The sequence below is a fragment of the Eretmochelys imbricata genome, chromosome 11 (assembly GCF_965152235.1).
Source record: "Eretmochelys imbricata isolate rEreImb1 chromosome 11, rEreImb1.hap1, whole genome shotgun sequence".
NCBI classification, from domain to species: domain Eukaryota; kingdom Metazoa; phylum Chordata; order Testudines; family Cheloniidae; genus Eretmochelys; species Eretmochelys imbricata.
In genome coordinates this window covers 69,749,185-69,769,856 of record NC_135582.1, presented here as the reverse complement: position 1 = coordinate 69,769,856, position 20,672 = coordinate 69,749,185, and the positions used below count along the sequence as shown (strand labels likewise).

At 47.8% G+C, this 20,672-nt stretch overlaps 1 protein-coding gene across 1 annotated transcript in view; it reads left to right on the top strand.

Annotated features, from left to right (window-relative positions):
• The first annotated feature begins 350 nt into the window (after positions 1–350).
• MLPH (melanophilin) overlaps positions 351–20,672 on the top strand; it is a 63,524-nt gene continuing 43,202 nt past the window's right edge. Inside the window, exons 1-4 of the mRNA XM_077829928.1 lie at positions 351–460; positions 13,065–13,286; positions 14,881–15,017; positions 19,455–19,493. Of these exons, the coding sequence (XP_077686054.1) occupies positions 351–460; positions 13,065–13,286; positions 14,881–15,017; positions 19,455–19,493 (508 nt within the window). The remainder of the gene's footprint in view (positions 461–13,064; positions 13,287–14,880; positions 15,018–19,454; positions 19,494–20,672) is intronic.

Below are 20,672 nucleotides of genomic sequence, written 5' to 3'. Positions count from 1 at the left end.
TTCCAAGGAAGCTGTCCATAGGCTTTAGACCACTACAGTGTTACTCTTTGAAGGCAGGCTATGTCAGCAAGTGATTTGCATTGCCACAACCGCCCACCCATTGTACACAATGTCACCGCACATTCCAAACCATTGGAATGAACCAACTCATACAGATATTGACAGAGGTGGAGTAAGTTCCTTCCCTCTGTCAATATGAAATACCTCCCAGGAGATGCATGAGCATGTGCCTTGTCTGACAAAGAACATGACAATGTCTCTTTGAATCTAGACTGGCTCTTATATAACCTTACTGACCTATTTCCTCCTGTTCCCATTGTTTAGATCCCCTGACACAACTGCTTGCTAGGATGGGAAGGAAACTGGATCTTTCCAAGCTAACAGATGAAGAGGCCAAGCACGTCTGGGAGGTGGTTCAACGGGACTTTGATCTGCGGAAGAAAGAGGAAGAGAGATTGGAGTGAGTACATTCTTTATGCACACTTCAAGGCTTTGATGACTTACAGAAGGAAATAGCAGGCTCAGATCCCTGAGGTCTCTTTTAACATGAGAACAGACAAAGCCAACAGTTTGAAAATCTGGGCAAGAAAAAACAGTTTGGGCTTGACCCTGCTGCCAGCAAAGCCAACAGGAGAAAGGAGCAGCCCATTGTATTAACCTAGTAGTCCACTGCATTTGGTTACAGTCTGAAGGGGAGGCTCCAGATACTCAGCGGTGCAAATCAATATAGCTCCATCAGGATCAATCACTGATTTTAAATTAGTGGAGCTACACCAATTTTTGCCAGCTAAGTATCGGACCAGAAGTTCAGTGCCCTCCCCCCAGGAATGTCATGGGCCAAAGTCTGATTTCAAAGATGCCCAGCTTTCAGTGTATGGACCAAAGTCCGGAATTTGGCTTCATTGCTTTTACTTTTATTGGCAAAAAGAAAAGGAGGACGTGTGGCACCTTAGAGACTAACAAATTTATTAGAGCAGGCTTTTATAAACTAACAGCAGAGTAAATTCAAATACCTGCGTGGTTCTCATGAGTGGGCAGTTTGCAAAAGAGCTGGCTAAAAATAGGTCCACATTTATAACGTTTTCATCTCTTCTTCATTTAAAATTGGATGAAATTTCTAATCCGAGAGGTTTTGCCCAGCTGTGTTCTATAGTATGTATTGTACATCTCAATGCTGCAAAATATATGGTGGGAAAGTTCACTGTACTTGCTGTGACCAGCAGAAATGTCCAGTTCTGTTTTGAAAGAGGAGTGACTAAAAACTTAGTTTTATGTGAACTCGTTATTTCATCTTCTGTGTGACGCTGCACTTTTGCTGACCTTGTTGGCACTGAACTGGTGAGCCTGCAGAGGAGATTGAAATTGACAAATCACTATCCTCTGACCTGCTCTGGGGGTAGGAAACTGATTGATTTCAGGCCTTTGGCTCAAAAGAATGGAATAACAGTGACCGTCTCGTGCCTATGCGCATACTGCATGCGTGAGCCACCCTGGTTTGTTTGTGGTAGGTGTCCCCAGCGAAAACACCTGGGGCCAAATTCAGTTTGCATAATTAGATACAACTGTGATGGCTTTGAAAAGGGGTTGCATTGACTTATACCAGGGCTGAATTTGGTCGTTTGTGGCAACCTGCTGGGGTTTGTAGTTTCCCTTTGACAAAGGGGACATTTTAAAAGGGAAAAAATAATAATCACTAACAGTAACGGGAATCTTCAGAACCAGCATCAGAGCATCTTACCCATGGCCACTGAAGGGTTCCCGCTACCAGCAGCCTCCTCTGGACAGTGTCTAGAAAAATGGGTGCTAAGGAATTTCTCAGAATGGACTTCAGAGCACCTGAGCTCTTGCAGATCAGGAAGTAAAGTCCAGTGTTTAAGGCACTAGCCTAGGACTTTAGAGACCTGGGTTCAGTTCCCTGTGCTGGCACGGACCTCTTGTGTGACCACGGGCAAGTCTCTGTCTCAACATGCCTTTCTTTCCCACCTGAACAGTGGGGATAATTGCACTGCCCTGTGTCTCAGGAATGTTGTGAGGGTAAATACATTAAAGATTGTGATGCACCAAGAGCAGACCCCCTTCTAACCCAATGCACCAACGGGAGTAAATAGCGAATGGGCAGCACCAGTGCGCCCCACACACATCTGGAATGAGCTCAGATTCACAAAACACGTGGCGTTTGAATAGGGAAATGCCGTGTGTGTGGGAGGCAGAGATTGTTACTCTGAATGATTTTTTTCCTACAAGATCCTCTATGCGTTACATGGTCCCAAAGGCTGTGCCATGTTAATCATGCAGCTTGGCGAGCAACGACAAGGGCGTTAAAGTAACACAGTTACCTGGAAAGAGACAGGAAAGACTAATGCTGTCCTGGAGAGGGAATTGTTTATACTGTACGCTGAGGTAAGAGAGCAAAGCAGCTCCACCGTGAATCATAAATGTGGGTGACTTCCTGGAGATTCTGTTTGCATTGACTCCTTTATAGTGTCTATAACCATAAAACATGTTCCCATGCCCATGGTGAGCTGACTTCCCGGCAGTTCAGGAGGGCCAGGGAAGAGTGAATTTATAGTGCTCATGGCAACCAGAAACAACTAACGCCTGCTAGACGCTGACATACCTTAAAGTTTCCCTGCGGCTCTGCCAACAGGCCTCCCTCCAGACTGACAAACTCCCTGTTGTGTCTCCTGAGCAGAAATGGCCAATTACACTGTTGGACAAACTTTTTATCCTACTATGCCAGTCCCTTTAAATAGGCCCTTTAAATGTTTAGAGTCGGTGAGTTTGATTCAGTGTGGCAGGGAGCAGTGTTTTTTCTTTCTGGTCACTGGTCCTGAAAACCATTTTTGTACCAATTCATCAGCTAAACAAAAGTCTCTCCCATGTGATTTCAAAAGAAGCTACCTTGCCAAATGCTAAGGCTAGAAAGGAATGTTTTAGATCATTTGATGGCTGGGAGCACAAGCTTGCAGGGCCTAGAAACCAGTTGGTTTCTATCGCTAACATATTTTTTTATCAGTGCCCCCTTTTTTACCCTGTTCCACAATGTAAGACATAAAAGAGTCAGCCAATGCAATGAACCCTTCATGCTGCCTGGTCACCAGGGGGATGAGATCAGGAGGTTGAGTGTGTTTTGAGGGCTGGTGGACAGGGACAAGGCGCCTGCCAGGGCTACAAATTAATACTTTATACTCTAGCACACAGCTCATTTCTGTTTCTGGTTTAAGGTTGGGCCTTAAAATGAAGTTCTTGCCATTACCATCTTTCTTTTCTTCATGTTGATTCCATCATGACCTTGGGAAGTGCTCACACAAACAAGCTTATTTGTCCTCCATAGTCAGCATTGAGTGGCTGGAGATTTGTCTGTGTGGTCCCTACAAAAACGTCCAGCCTGCCTGTGGTTGTTCATAGTCATGGACCAGGACTCCACTGATGTGGAAGGTACCAGGCAATCCTGCAGAATGGGCATTTGATGGGTGTATAAACACTATCCTGCCACAGCCACTAAGGGGTTAAAAGACGCAGTAGCGATCTCCTCCATGGTGGCTGATTGGCACTAGCTGAGGACCAGGAGGGGGTGGCCAGGGAGTCTGAGGGGGACTTTGCATCAGACACAAGGGGGCAGGAAGCAGCTGGAACCCCCAGAGACAAAGCTCTGAAATGAGTCACTCTGCGAAAGCAGCTGGAGGCCCCTGAAGGTAGGAGGTGGCCCAGGGAAGCGGCAGTGAATCTGAGGGAGCAGACCTTAGCTGCTCCGTATGGGGTCCCTGGGCTGGAACCCAGAGCAGAGGGAGGCTCTGGGTTCCCTGCCTGCCACCAGCAGAAGGGCAGGAAAAGCCCTGTGGATGCAAGGGGAGAAGGACCACTGAGTGGATCCAGGGTGGGCTGCAGACCTGCCAGAAGGTCTTAGACTGTTTTGTTTGTTGAACTCTTCTACCCCCGAAGAGGTGGGGACTGTAAGTGACCTAGTTGGAGGGCTGAGTCGTGAGAAGGGGCGAGTCACTCCCACTTGGAGGGCCTGTCAGTGGAGGAGACCCCAGAATCAAGAGGCTGCTGCACCTTGCCTGGCCATGAGGGGATGTACCAGCCACTGCATGACCCTTCCACAGGGAGAAAGCCCTCCAGATCTGCTTAGCTGGCCCTGGAGCCTGGCTGGCTTGCATAGGTCCTTGGCGCTCCAAGCTGAACTGTGGGGATCACAAGGGCTAGATTGTGCCTTGAGGCATAGCCCTGATTGGAGTGGGGCGTATAAGATGCATCGCCCTAGGTGTAGTACCACAAGGCACTGCACCTCCGAGACACCCCTCTGAGGCCCAATCCCTACTTCTCCCTTGCTGGGGCTGCAGGGTTGTAATCTGCTGTTGGCCTGTACCAGCGGCAGATAAGGACAGCAGTGCACTAGTCTGGCTGGTGCATGGGAGCCAAGGCTTTGTTCATCCCTGCCCATCCACCTGCTTTGTTGGCTGCGCTATTCTGGCTGGGGCATGGGCTGGGGAACATCCAAAGATCCTCCCATATCCCACCCCCCTGCTTAGGTGTGTAAGTGAACAAATGTGCAGGGGCCCGCTTTACCTCTGAGCACCCAGACCCAAGGTCCGTGCACCCCGTTCTGGGGTACAATGGTAATTCTCATTCCTCTGTGCAGACATGTAGCCCACGTGACGGTCTAGCCCCTGGCAATTTACAGTTCTTCACCACTGAGGTAGAACATCTGTCTGAATGGCAGAGGCATTCGTGTGTATGGACAAGGAGCATGGAGACTGCTCGCTCCGGCCACACGCGGAGGGGCAGCTAGAATGGTGCGGTGTCTAAAATGTTCGGTCAGGCTCCATTGAACAAGCTGCCTGCCACAAAGGTTTCACAAACCAGTCGGAGAACACTTCAATCTCTCTGGTCACACCATTACAGACATGAAAGTTGCGATATTACAACAGAAAAATTTCAAAACCAGGCTCCAGCAAGAGACTGCTGAATTGGAATTCATTTGCAAATTGGATACAATTAACTTAGGCTTGAATAGAGACTGGGAGTGGCTAAGTCATTATGCAAGGTAACCTATTTCCCCTTGTTTTTTCCTACCCCCCCCACTGTTCCTCAGACGTTCTTGTTAAACCCTGAATTTGTGCTGGAAATGGCCCACCTTGATTATCATACACATTGTAAGGAGAGTGATCACTTTAGATAGGCTATTACCAGCAGGAGAGTGGGGTGGGGGGAGAGAAAACCTTTTGAAGTGATAAACACCCATTTTTTCATGGTCTGTGTGTATAAAAACATCCTCACTGCATTTTCCACTGTATGCATCCGATGAAGTGAGCTGTAGCTCACGAAAGCTTATGCTCAAATAAATTGGTTAATCTGTAAGGTGCCACAAGTACTCCTTTTCTTTTTACATGAATTCTGTATCCATTTTTACTAGGGTTCATAACGGGGGCTGGTCTAAGCCACAGATCTGACAGGCTGTAGAAATGGGCAGAGCCAAGAGGGGGTTGACTTTCTGATATTTTTCAGAACCTCCTCGCTCAGGTTTGGGTTTTGCAAAGTGAAATCCCAACCTGAGGCGTGTTTTGGATCCAAATTAGAGCATAAGAAAAGGAGTCTGTTTTGTCCGACATGCAGGTGCCTTGGATAAACAGTCCTGGAGCGTTTTGCCTCTTTCCAATACAGAGCTCTAGTTAAGTCAACACAGCCACACGGGCATCAGTGTGATCAGAATCCGTTCCTAGGAGTGCAGTCAAGTGTAAGGTGAATTACGTGAAGAGCTGCACAGAAGAAGCCATTTGCAGCATACAGCAAACCCATCAACTGTGATACGTACTCCTGAGTGCAAACATCTGTTAGCTATTTACATATACACACAGCACGGTCAGAACAAGCCGAGCTCAAATAACTACCCCTCGCCCATGTTGGAAGCACTTGGCTGCCTTACGGTGGACTTGATGCATGCCCGTCTCATGGCACGCTGCTCACCCTGGTCTGTAGGAGTGCGCCCATGCAACTTGGTGCAGCACCACGTACAGTAATCGGGGAAGTGGTGTGACGGGCATTATTGCCTGAGCAAGTTCACTGTCTTCTCTCGCCATCCGTGCTGCCTTCACCACGGACCTGTCTGTGATAGCTCACTGCTCAAGTTGCAGTGGGGGAGGTTTAGGTTGGCTATTAGGAAAATCTTTTTCACTAGGAGGGTGGTGAATACGTTACCTAGGGAGGTGGTGGAATCTCCTTCCTTAGATATTTTTAAGGTCAGGCTTGACAAAGCCCTGGCTGGGATGATTTAGTTGGGGATGGGTCCTGCTTTGAGCAGGGGGTTGGACTAGATGACCTCCTGAGGTCCCTTCCAACCCTGATATTCTATGATAGCTTTACCCCTAACTCGAGAGACAGTAGCGTCTTCTCCATGAACCTCCGACCCCTCTCTCTGCTAGCCTGCCCCCAATGGGATGGCTACGGATATCCTTGCAGGATGGACAGCCGCCTCCGTCAGTGACCATAGTGCTCCTCTGCCGATCTGTCAGGATCACCGTGGGGTCCAAGAGTGGGAAACAGCACGATGTGCCCGACCACCACAGGGAGCGTGCACAAAGGATTCAAGGAACCGCCCCAGAACCGCTGCACCATCCCCTGTGTCTCACTATTCTTTTTATGCCCTACAGAGAGGAATCCTTGGCAGAGTGCAAGGTGGTCCCTTTTAATAGTCCATATCCTTCTTCATGAAAGTGTTCATTTTTAGCACCATATCTTGGCTGTCGAGCAGCAGCAGAGTATTGGAGTAGCACCTAATTGGCTCCAAGCAAGATCAGGGCTCTGTTGTGGTAGGTGCTGTACAAAACACATGGCAAGTGACTGTCCCTGCCCTGAAGAGCTTACAGTCTAAATAGATGGCCAAAGGGTGGGAAAAAGGGAGTGTCGTCGTCCCCATTTTACAGAAGGGGAAAGTGAGGCATGGAGAAATCAAATGACTTTTCCAAGGTCACTAAAGGTATATCTAAACTACAATTAAAAAACCTGCAGCACCGAGTCTCAGAGCTGGAGGTCAGCTGACTTAGGCTCACAGGGCTCAAACTTGCAGTGGAGATGTTTGGGTTTAGGCCAGAACCCGGGCCTACCCCTCTTTGTGGGATCTCAGAGCCCAGGCTCCAGCTTGAGCCAGAACCCCGACAGTGCAATTTTTATCCCCACAGCCCAAGCCCCACATACCCGAGTCAGCTGACCCGAGCCAGCCAGGGCTGTGCTATGGGTCTTTAATCACAATGTAGACATACCCACAGACTGCCTGTGGGTGAGTTAGGAATTGAACCCAGGTCTTCTGAGTGTTCGTTCAGGGCCTTAACTTTTAGAGCTGGGTGAAATTTTTCAATCAAAACTTGAGGCAAAAAATGCAGATTTGGTAATCCCAAACCACTTTGCCAATGTGAGTCCATTTGCCGAATAGTTTCAGTCAAAAAAAAATTCCAAAATATTTTGTTTGAACACTTTCAAAATGAAACGTTTTGATTTTTTTTATTGAAAATGAGTTTGTGTGATGAAATTTCCTTTTATTTTTAGAAAATTAAAGAATGTTAAATTTCAGAGTAGCAGTCGGGTTAGTCTGTATCTGCAAAAAGAAAAGGAGGACTTGTGGCACCTTAGAGACTAACACATTTATTTGAGCATCGGCTTTCGTGAGCCACAGCTCACTTCATCGGATGCATGCAGCTCACGAAAGCTGATGCTCAAATAAATGTGTTGGTCTCAAAGGTGCCCCAAGTCCACCTGTTCTTTTTGAAGAATGTTAAGAGCTCAAAATCTAAAGGTTTAATTGAACCCGACATTTTTTCAATTTGCTAAAATTTTTTTAAAACAAATGTTGTTTTCCCCTGATTTTTTTTTTGTAATTCACCATGCACCAAACTCCATTACTCACAGTGCGCAGCAAAATCCAATCTCCCTCACTACCGTTCTCCTGAATGAGCAGTTTTTCTCAGCTAAAGTCTTCTGTGTGCGCTTGTTACTGGATCAGAATCTCGCCTCACCATTGCTGCCAATCCAGGTAACTGTCAAGATTGCAAAGGAAATGCTTCAGATCTACAAGGCAGAGCAGAATCCAGACCCTTGATTGTGTTTAGATTTTCAAACTGAATATGAATGTTGTCCTCTCAGTCTTATGTTACCTTGAGTTGGTTGCTCAGTTCATTCATACCAGTTACATAGTTTAATTCAACATCGGGTCATTGTACAAGGAGAAAGCCATATGACTGCAGACCTCGATCATTAGCGACAGCAAGGGACAGATTCTGATCTCCGTAACCACCCAGGTAAATTCAGAGCACCTCCATTGAGGTGAATGGAATTGTCCTGGATTTGTGCCAGGGTTAATGGGGTTGCAATCAGGCCCATAGAATCTATCCTGCACTGTCATCTGAGCCCCTCCGGACGCACAGCCTGGAAAGATGGGGGCAAAGGTGTTTTTAGGAACATCTGGTGACAGCAGGGAATGGTTTGCTCTTTGGCTACTGTTCTCCTTTATGCCCAGGCTGGAACAGACTCAAGGCAACCATTTGCAATCCAGAAAAGCTCGATCTCACCCCGCTTTCCCTGAAGCCATCCCCTCAGTATTCTTCTATACCGGGGAGTGGTATGCCAGCCCTATGCCACCCAGCAAACCCTCCCTCTGCAACAGGTATTCCACCACAGGCCTATCCGGCTGTTTTCTGGAATGCCACTGAGGACTTGGGCCTCAATCTGCTCGAGGCTTTTCCCGGTAATTCCATAACAGCCCATGCCAGCCACACCTTCACTTACTCATTCTGCAGGGAATTTAGTAACAAAACAGCTGGCTGCGATCCTGACTATTGAAAAGAATAAACAAAGGCCACGTGGTTCTTATGGGTTTTAAATTGGTTCAGCTGAGACCTGTTATCTCCTTGGCAGGGGAAGGGAGGAGCTGGCAGGCTTTGAAAACAGGAAAAACTGGTCTAGTGAAAGTTTCAGGTCCCTCTGATCCTCGAGTACTGTACGCAGTGGGAAAGTTCATTGGGCACAACACAGAGCAATTATTAGTTAACATTTCTATTGGAGTATTACTCAAAGGCCACACGCTGGTTGGACCCCCCTTGTGCAAGGTGCTGGACAAACATAAAAAAGGACAATCCCTACTCTGAAGAGCAACTCTCAGAATGCAGGAGGTGGGCTGCCCGGGTGGCACGGTGTGTTGCCTCGTAGCCAGAGACTTCTGTTCTGCTTCACCTGATGAGTTCTTTCATTCCATAACCCAAACTGCCAACCGGAGCACACACAAACCTGCAGCTCTTCAGCTCGGATGAAGAATGAGGGTCTGTCTTGGGCACCGATGTCCCTGCCAAAAACCGCCTTTGGAAAGGGCTAAAAACCAGCCCCCTTTCCGAAAGCAGTTTTTAGAAAGTTGTTTGTAAAGCCAGAGCCCTTGATCTGTGTCATAACCACAGGTAAATTTGCTGCTTAACAGAGACACCGTTGAGAGAGATTTGGTTTACTAAATATAAAGGGTTTGGGCCTGAGTCGACTCTCACGTTGATTTTTACTCCTGTATGTGCCAGCTAGCATCAAACAGCATAGCTCCACCAAAGTCGGTGTGTAACTGAGAGCAGGATTTGGTCCACTGGCAGCAACTTCTGTATGAAAGTGCTTTGCTCCCGGAAGCAGCGAATGCCAGGGCTTTCCCGAATGAGCAAGCGACGCTGGGGATTCAATTACGTAGACAAAAGGTGGCTGCTGGGGTACTTTTGTAAGTCATCCTCAGCGATGAACAACTTATTGCTACTGTGAACCTCACAGGGCCAGAAGCACCAGCGGAATTGCATGGAGCAGGCTCACATTGGGCTAGATTCACAGCTGATCTAAACCGGCACAGCTCCATTCAAGTAAATGGAGCTGTGCTGATTTACACTAAGTCAGAATCTGGCCGCAGGTGACACTTAGTACCCCATCCTCCTGGAAAATCTTATGCACAGGCTGCCGATGGGCTCTAAGGAGAATTCCCACAGATCCTGCCCTGCGTGCTTCCTCGGGCGCAACCCTGGGCTCTTCCCATCCGTTCCACTGCCACCCAATATTGAAAAATGTTCATGAAGTCGAATGGTTTCTTCTTTTCTTCCGAACTGGCTTTGTTGACCTGGCATTTTAATCTTTCTGTTAGTGGGTCGTACTGACATCCATTTATTAACCCCTTGATAAAAGCATTACAATGGTGTACAGCTAGGGTGGCTACCCTGGACGCAACTAAATCTTGTGAGAACAGCTGAGCTACTGAGGTTTCTAGTCCATGTGGAACGGCCGTGTTAACTGTGTTCAGGAAGTGGCAGCTTTCCAGCCCTGCCTAGATGGAAAACAAGCCTTCAAGGACCCTTCCTACAAGTCAAACATGACGCTTCTTAATCATAACCCAAAAGGCAAACAAGCTGTGGTATGTACTAGCTAACGCACTGCACTGCAAACAAATAGAAATCCTTCAGGTATTGCCACAGATCTGCCATTAGGACACTGTTCTTGCTCAGCTGATTTGGAATGTGCCTTTACCAACCCTGGCTGCTGCTTGAAATGCAGGCCACGTGGAGCGCTTCCTGCATTGAGGATTGCCAGTTGTCCAGACTGGGAAGCATATCCTAAAAGCAAATGAAATGCTTGCCTCACAATAGACTCTTAACAAAGTTCCAGCCAAGATTGCTTTCAAAGCGCACACTGTATTAGACAGCCGTTCATGGGATTGTCATGAACGTCTCACATGGTTGCTTTCTTCGTAACTGACACGTGGCGTTCTGAGACCTTTCTACGGTTTTTAAACTGTAGATGTTTCATGGACTTTAGTACTGCAGGACTGTGGAATGGGTCCAAAAACTGTAAGAACTGATAGTGAAATCTCGGTTCCCTACCATGTTAATTGTAAATAGAGCACTTTCCAGTGAAGACATATGTATTCAAACAGCTCCTCTTCTTCTAGGTAACAGGTCTATACTGAAGATATCCAAAACCCCAATTCACAGCCAAACTCCTATGAAAATAACCTACCCGTGAAGCTCCTAAGGGGAGTGGGGAGAATTGAAAAGCAGAAATAAATTATGATTATTTTATTATTTATTATTGTGTGTATTATCTGTATAATCATCATGCCTAGATTCCCTGTTCATGAACTAGGACCCCATTGTGCTAGATGCTCAATAGATAGTCAGCAAAAAGTCCCCAGAGACTTACAATCTAAGTATAAGACAAGAGACAACAGATAGTACAGACAGATCTGGAAGTAACAAGTAAACAATGTGGCAATAGTGATCAGCATGTTTAGGCCGTGGTTTAGAATTATTGGGCCAGACCCTCTGCTAGTGTAAGCGTCATTGAAGTTCTAAGCATCTGGTCCTACGGCTTTTAATTCCACAGGGGAACCTAAGCCCAATGGGTCTGTTTTGTGGTTTTGGATTCAGCCAAAATCTTGTGAGAACAGCTGATCTACTGAGGTTTCTACTGTTTACAACCAAAATCTACCAGGGCTACCTGGCAGGATTTCATAGAATCAGAGAATATCAGGGTTGGAAGGGACCTCAGGAGGTCATCTAGTCCAACCCTCTGCTTAAAGCAGGACCAATCCCCAACTAAATCATCCCAGCCATGGCTTTGTCAAGCCTGATCTTTAAAACCTCTAAGGAAGGAGATTCTACCACCTCCCTAGGTAACGCATTCCAGTGTTTCACCACCCTCCGAGTGAAAAAGTTTTTCCTAACATCCAACCTAAACCTCCCCCACTGCAACTTGAGACCATTATTCCTTGTTCTGTCATCTGCTACCACTGAGAACAGTCTAGACCAGTGCTTCTCAAGCTATCTGATCTGAGGGACCGGCAATTTTTTTTCCAATGTGCGCGCACACGGGCAGCCGATGGCTCGCGGACCGGCAGTGGTCCGCGGACCACCACTTTCAGTAGCACTGGTCTAGATCCATGCTTTTTGGAACCCCCTTTCAGGTAGTGGAAAGCAGCTATCAAATCCCCCCTCATTCTTCTCTTCTGCAGACTAAACAATCCCAGTTCCCTCAGCCTCTCCTCATAAGTTGTGTTCCACTCCCCTAATCATTTTTGTTGCCCTTTGCCAGATGCTTTCCAATTTGTCCACATCCTTCTTGTAGTGTGGGGCCCAAAACTGGACACAGTACTCCAGATGAGGCCTCACCAATGTTGAATAGAGGGGAACGATCACGTCCCTTGATCTGCTGGCAAAGAGTGTAATGCATTCTGTCACTGTGCTAAAAGTGGCCCATTTATACTCTCAGTTAAATACCAAACATGCCCAACAACCCTTGTCAGCAATGGATTTCAGCAAACCTGACCCATATAGCCCATTTGGCCTTGCACCCAGGCCCGAGCCTAAATCTAATCTGGATCCAGAGCCAAACACTGCCTCTTTGGCCCAGCTCTGCTGGTTTCTAATACTTGTTTCATTAGTGATAACAGAGCAGAGTTCCAACAAGCCATGGGGCTTGGAAAACACTAGAGTGATTTCTAAATGTCATGGAGCTTGTCATGTGGAAGGATGCAGAGCTAAATGAAATTATACTTGGACAAAGTCACACAGGATAAACAAATCCATTAATGGGCCAAATTCCATGCTCAGATACACTGATGGAAATCCAGAGGGTCGCCATTGCTTTCAGTGGTATACAGTAGAGAGGTATAGCCTAGTGGCTAGAGCACTCCACTGGGATTCTGGAGACCTGGGTTCTTTCTATTGCTGGCTCTTCCACTGGCCTGCTGGCTGACTTGGGGTAAGTCACCTCTCTCCCTGTGCCTCAGTTTCTCCATCTGTAAAATGAGGATAACAATTCTGACCCCTTTGTAAAGCACGTTGACTTGTAGAGATGAAAAGAGCTGTGTGATAGCAAGGGACGATCACTCCAGATTTACAGCAACGTAATTCAGAGCAGAACTGGGGTTGGTGTGCTTAACGATTACTGTTGAGTCAGCTGGTCTCCCAGCTGAGAGTCCTCAGGGCTGCTTCCAGATTCAACCCATGTAGTGTAGCCATGTCTGTTCCTCGTTTCCTGATGTCAGTGTCTGGCTTTTGTAGGGAACTGAAATGCAAGATTGAAAAAGAGAGCACCAAAAGGGAGCTCTTGTCCAATCAATCCCACCTCAACGAGACCCACTGTGTCCACTGCCTACGGCCCTTCAAGTTCCTGGTGAACAGCAAGCGCCGGTGCTTGGACTGCCATTTCTACACCTGCAAGAACTGCAGCCGCTACAATAAAAAGGAGCAAGCCTGGATCTGTGACCCTTGCCGCTTATCCAGGTAGAAGGGCAGGGATCAGCAGCCCCGCGGACGAAGGGGTTTCACAATGCAATGGAGCTGGAGATGAGAGGCAGTGTGGCCTAGTGGGCGGGCCCTAAGCAAGACACTCGGGAGAGCTAGGTTCTATTTTCAACTTTGCCACAAGCCTATTGCTGGCCTGGGGCAAGTTGCTTCATCTCTCTGTGCCTCAGTTTCCCCATCTGTACAATGGGGATCATAATACTGCCCTCCTTTGTGAAGTGTTTTGAAATCTACATGTGAATGATGCTCCATAAGAGCTAGGCACTATTATTATGAGTAACCCCAAAGATTAGGCAAAGTAAAGCCATGGTCAAGGATCACAAAGGGTCTCACATGCAAGTTCCCTCTCCAAAGGGTTTTGATGTTGTAGTTGCTGGGCAGTTCCTGTTATTTTCAGGTCATTTTCCTGAACTTTCCAGGGCCCCCTCTACACCTTCTGGGTGCCTAGTAGCAGAGAGCACAGCCTCTCTCCTTGGGTGTGAGCAGTGACCCGCTGCAGCTCTCAGCACCTTTCCTCCTGTGGGGGAGAGAACAGGGCAGCCCTGGGCCGTGTTCTCATCTAAATACGGGCACTGCTGTATTGGCAAAGAAAAGAGGAGTAAGGATTCATTGGAGAGCTCGGTTAGGCCCTAAAGGAGCTGGCTGGAGTTGGACTGTAAATAGGGCCTTTCTGCCCCCAGGAGGAGATGGTGCTATGTCCCTGTCTTTTCCCCTCCCCGTCTTCTGGAGCAATATGCCCCTCTTCTCCCAGGGTGCAGGGAGGGAATGAACCTTGCACTCCCCAGGCGTAGGGACTCGGATGGTGACGTCCTTGCCTGAGATGCACTATACAAGGAGGCTCCTGGTAGTCTCAGCACTCAGTCTGAAACCGAAGGCGCTGGTGTCTCAGAGCAGCTGAGTGGAAGGGATTATCACCCCGGGCGTGGACCCTCTGAAGCAGTCTGTGCTCTGGGATTTGTGTGGGTGTGTGACCGAGCATAGAGTGGGCCCCTTCATGATCTTGTCTTCTGGAACAGGCTATCAGATCCTTCCGCTGCACACAGCCGGAGTTTCCATTGATAACGAGTCAGAGAGAGGTTAGACCATTAGTGTTGGGGGAGCAAATAGTGACCAAATGCCAAAACAACTCCGGACACCCGCCATATTTGTACTGCAGGCAGGGAGCATTTTTATTAAGGTTGAAACTCCAGGCAACATACCACCGCCCTGAAAACACGGCAACTTAACCAATGTGAATATCCCTTTTGCAGTTACACTTCTATGTTGTGGATGCCCCAGAGAGATGGGGAGTAAAGAGACATCGGAGGCTCCAGGTCCACTATTGTTTACTGGCTCTAAGTGGAAAGGAGGATACATATGTGTGTGCAGGGTAGTACAGTAGGGAAATAAACCCAACATCTTGCCTTTCTCTGTGTCTTCCACTGGGGCCCAATCCAACACTCAGTAAACTAAGGTCAGCGAGAGTCCTTGCATTGACTAGGATGGATCGGATCAGACATTGGCCAATGAAAGCACGACCGCTCTGGCTCATGTCTGTTAGTTACCGCCTCTCTCTCTCTTTCTCTTTGGGCAGGATTGTGAAGATTGGCTCCCTGGACTGGTATTATGAACACGTGAGATCCCGTTTCAAGCGGTTTGGAAGTGCTAAAGTGATGCGGTCTCTCTACGGCAGGCTACAGCATGGGCAGCAAATGAACCCAACGTTGCTAGGTATGGCGAAGGGCTGCACTCCTTTTGATCTGCCTCACATGCGTATTTAACTAATGGTTGTGCAAGTGTAACCCACACGCCTCCTGGGTGCGGTGTTCTGCCCCATCTAGTGGCACCGAGACCACTTAGAGAGAGAGATTAATGAGTCTGCTCTGCAGCCTCGGTTGAGAGCTACGTAGAGCTTAGCGCATGCAGTAGAGGCTCATGCATTTAGCTCTAGAGGTCCCAGGTTCAATCCCCCACGCTGATGAGCGGCGTCTGTTGGTGTTACGTGACTCTTCGAAGATATACAACACAGATACATAAAAACGGCCATACGGGTCAGACCAATGATCCATCTAGCCCAATATCGTGTCTTCCAACACTGGCCAGTGCCAGATGCTTTAGAGGAAATGCACAGAACAGGGCAATTACTGAACATCATCTAGTCCCAGCATCTGGCAGTCAGAGGCTTACATACTAGTACTTATAATAATATAATACCAATTAATGCTAAGTTATTGGTATTTTTTGCTGTTAGTAAATGAGACAAAGATTCAGTTAATTAGGATTCACTTAATTAGCTGCTCTGCCACAGATTTCCTGAGTAACCTCTGGCAAGTCTTTTAATCTTTCCGGGCTTCAGTTCACCAGCTACAAAATTTGGATTGTCTCAAACAGAGACTCAAACTGACTAGGTAAAATGTATCCCTGGTGTAACTCCATTGATACCAGGGATGAATCTGGATGTGTGTGGGTATATATATGTGTGTGTCTGCTGTGCATCTACATATAAAAAATATACAAATATGGTGCTTTTATATCAGTATTCTCACTGTTGTTTAAAATATCTCTAAGCCTATAAGTGAGGGCCAGATTCCAGCCCAGGCTAAGGCCTCTTTGCGCTGCACACAGGGACACTAAAGCTGCCCTAAAAGGGTAGGTGAGGATTTTCCTAGGTAGGAACAGCTGCCAGAGCTGTCTCCCCCATAGGCAACGAGTTATATGGGCCCACGGTGCCCGTGCTCCACCAATATTCAGGAACATGGACCCAGCTCCACCAATGTTTGGGCTTATATTTTCAGAGCCGTCCCGTCCATAGGACGGACCGGGGCAACCATTCTCGGCCCATGGTTTGGGGGCCCCTGCACTTCAGAGGGACGCGGGGTCCAGGAAGCCCTGGGGGATTAGCAGGGGGCCTGGCACCGGCAGCAGCGAGAGACCCGGCCCCAGCCTGCCCCGCTGTGCTATGCCCCCCCTCTTCCTGCCCCTTCTCTGCCCCGCCCCCCCTCCATTCTTTCCCCCAAGCTCCCACCCAGCCTCTTCCTGCCCCTGCTCCACCCCCATTCCACCCCTTCCCGCAAGCCGCCGCCACAACACGCCTCTTTCTGGCTTCCTCCCCCGAGCGACACCTGGCACTGGCGGGATGGAGCGGAGAGAAGCGGGGTGGGCTGGGGCTGGGTCACTTGCTGCTAAGCCCCCAGGCTGCCCTGGACCCTGTATCCCCCTGAAGCACGGAACCCCTCAAAGCGTGGGGCCCGGGGCGGTTGCCCCAGGCCATCCTATGGATGGATGGCTCTGCTTGGACCCATTCTGGGCACCACCAAAAATTATACAAACCTGGTGCCCATGGTCTCCTCTGAACCCGAGACAGAGATGTGTTGGGTGCAGGGCTAGAGTGCACTGTGATCTGTTGAGCCCAGTCTGTGTAATGACCCTGAGGGTCTTATTTCAAGCCAATGGAAGCTAAAACAGCCCTCAGTTAATTCAGACGCGCTCTAGTTTGGCCCGCAACCGGCTGAAGGGACGGGGTTTGAATTCACCTTCCCCGTCCCCCTAGTCTCCTCTGTGCCATGCTCTGCTCCAGAGCAGCAGAAAAGTTAGTCCTAAGCCAACATTTATGCTTCCTAACATAAAGAAACCCAAGGAGCGCGGCTGCTTTTAAATAATTGACTTCATCCGACCGAGGGCTGTTTACACAAGGCGGGTTTCTCGTCTGATCGTTTTCTGCACGCTGATAAATGTTTGTATACTGACGTGCCAGTAGGTGGCAGCGTGGGACAGTTTTAAAGACTGACAACACTGTTGTTAAAGCCTTTGGAACAGGTCTTCGGTATTCTAGAGAGTGGCCTGATGGCATATAAACGTTTTCAGTGTGGCAGTCCAGGGATTGGATTTATCAACAAGGCTACCATCAGCATCATATGCTTAACTATAGAACTCTGTAACAATTAGCTGCTGCCAACATGATACAGTTTTACTGCTATTTCTGAATGCACACCTTTGAGAACTGGTTCTGTTGTCTATGGTGAGATCGGGGTGGGGGGATTCTTTTCCCACTGTGAGGTCCCAGCAAATAGGATGCACTGATGCCATGGGTGTACATTGATTAAGCCTGAATATCCTTATTCTTTTCCGAAGTCCACTAGTTCATGGAAATACAATTAGAAGCCCAGGGTGTAGATAGTATTTAGTATGAAATTAAAATGATTGCTGGATCTAATGAGCACCGTTCTCAGCAGTACACCGAAAGAGTAAAGAGCATTGAGGTGTTTAGCTTAAAACAAAACAAAGGGAATACTGAAATGAGAATGAAGGATCGTAATTTGCTTAGTCTTTTTTCATCACAGAAGGGCTAGTAATTTTTTATCAATTAAAGTACCGGTAAAATTGGCAGGCTCCTTTCACGGAGTTAATCTTCTTATAATAACTAGCATTTACTATGGGCAACATGATAGAGTAATGCTAGGCCTTTATGATTTGTGCAGCACCCTGTCATCTACCAGACACACTGCTGAATCCTAGATTCTGCAGGGAATTTAACGTTAAGTACGTATGTTTAGCCCCATTGAAACTTAACGTTTGGCATTTGCTTAATTACATTGGGGAATCAGGGTCTTAACGGGTTGTTAATGTCGTCCTAACAGTGCCCATGCCGTGCTTGGCCATGCAGTCCGATACAACCCACCCCAATATATTTATCCGCCCTCCTTTCCATCCCTGCATGATCCCTTGAAAAACATGGGGAAACGGATGAGCCTCGCAGCATGTCATGAGCTTCAGAAGCCCTCCAACCCCTCAGTGGGGAAGTGAATTGGACAGCTGAGTACTGTGCCCTAAGAGCTCTGCCGCCCCCAGCTAGCTGTGGAAGGCCTGGTTAGCTCTCACGCCTCGGCTCCTGGCAGGTGCACACACATCACTCAGGCTTTCAGGCAAGGCCCAAACCATTCAGAGCCTCGCTGGCCCCCAGCACCTGCAGCCTCACCGTGAAATCACGTTGCAGGCAGCACTGATCAGGGCACAGGTGTCGTGGGCTCGCTGCGTGGAGTGTCGCTTCACAAACAAGCCGCCACTTTCTGCCCCAGCTGCGGTTTCTCAGTGGTGTTAAGGCAGAGCCTCGGGTAGAGCATGTTACTGCAACCCGGCCTGGAGATGGCAAGGGCAGCGATAACTGGGGCATGGGCAGCGGCCGAAAGAAAAGGACACAATGGTATGTAGCACTGTTAGCAACCACTGCTAATGGGCCAGCTGGCCAGCAGCACCCCCTAGCTGTGAGCCTAGTAATAAGTGGCAGGCATACCCCGCAGTCAAGCAATATAGCCTTGGTCACTTCCATCTTTTACTTCCCATTGTTTTAAGCATTCTTGTTCTTTTCCTGGCTGAGTCTCTGCTACCTGTCCCTCATGCGTGCCCCACTGTGTGTTAGGTGCTGGCTAAGTCACCCTGAACCAGCTGGCTTAGGTGGGTATCATGCATATTATATTCCATGCCTACTTGCTATGGCTGCTCCATAGACATGCTGGACAGGAAGGGGTGATGGAACGGAGCCTGGTGCAAACTTGGCATGAGCAGAAGAGCAGTGATCCAACTATGCCCTCTCTGAGCTCTTGGAAGGAAGTGGCAGAGCCACTCAAGTGATCCCAGATGTGCCCCAGGAGTATCTGCAGATATAGTGCCCATTCATGCCTGCTGTCCTGGGTCCTGACCCAAATCCCACTGACGTCAGTGACAGTCTCCATGGATTCCACTGGGAGGTGACTCAGTCCTGTGGTGATGCTGAATGAATCCCAGTGGAACAGGACCTTTGCCATACGTTATCCTAAGGCCTGACACTGAGAAGTGCCCATCACCCACGACTCCCTAGTCAGGCTATTAAATAAGGTAACAAAACCAACTGTGTGTTTGTTGCAGGAAAGCACTGTGCAGATGTTGGTGCCAAATACATAAAGTGTGAACTAGCTGCATTAAGCCTTTTTATGACTCTGGAGCATGGGGCAAAATCTCACTGATGTTGAGTCCGGTTCTGACTCCAAACTCATGGTCCAGTTTTTTAAATTTTCTTTTCTGATTGTGCCTTGAGAATGCTGGAGAACAGACTCGAGCTCCTGCTAAGCTTGGCTCTGGAAGTTGCTTTGTGTAACATACCTGTAGAAAGTGTTTATTTTTCTTCGTACTTAGGTCTTCATGACCGAGTTTACAGCTTGCCAGACATCAACAGTAAGTCAGCTTTTTTAATGCCGTTTAAAAGGAAATCGTAGCAGTGGGCTGCTCTGACCACTCAGTGTGGTACTAGTGGAGGTTCCCAAATCTTCTGCTTTCTTGGTTCGTGTGAGCCCAGCCTGTTGTACACTTCAGAATAGTGTGTATCAGGAGGGGCGATGGTAAATTGGAACCTCCATAATGTTGATCCTTTTTCACTCTAACAATTGATGCCTGTTCTGAGACTTCTGTTTTTCCGATTTAAGCTCTGATTCAGCAGTGCTCTTAATCACATGCCTATCTTTAAGCACATGAGTACCTTGCTGGGCCTTGATAATGTCATAACTGGGGGTTCTTGCCAGTGATAATCAAAATTTCCCCAATTCCTATAAATGGGCGTTTTGTCCATCTCGGGTTTGGCTAAAGGGCTCTCTGGGAATAAGAACAGGAGGACTTGTGGCACCTTAGAGACTAACAAATTTATTTGAGCATAAGTTTTCGTGACCTACAGCTCACTTCATCGGATGCATGTAGTGGAAAATACAGTGGGAGATTTATATACACAGAGAACATGAAACAATGGGTGTTACCATACACACTGTAACAAGAGTGATCAGGTATGGTAACACCCATTGTTTTATGTTCTCTGTGTATATAAAATCTCCCCACTGTATTTTCCACTGCTTGCATCCGATGAAGTGAGCTGTAGCTCACGAAAACTTATGCTCAAGTAAATTTGTTAGTCTCTAAGGTGCCACAAGTCCTCCTTTTTCTTTTTGCGGATACAGACTAACACAGCTGCTTCTCTGGGAATGTTACTGTTTGGGGTTGTGGATTATCTGTGCTTTTCAAAGCAGTATTGACTCCCATTGAGAGCAATGGAGCTACTCCTTACAGTAGTATCAGGTCTGGAAATCAAGGGTTGTGATCCATTAATATAGACGGGTTAGCACAGAAGGGTGAAGAGATCTGGATTTTCTCTTGATTGTCCCTGCTTTATATAAGGGGGCAGGTGAGGATCAGGAGCAAAATTATATTGGGCTGGAGTTAGAGGTAAGAATAAGCAAATCTAAACTGAACTTTAGAATCACTGGCTTAGACTCACTGAGGTTCTCCGAGACTCAGACTCACACCAATCTCCTGTCATGTAATTTAACCATCACCTCTTAATTAGGCCTAGTGAGTCCATGTTGGTGA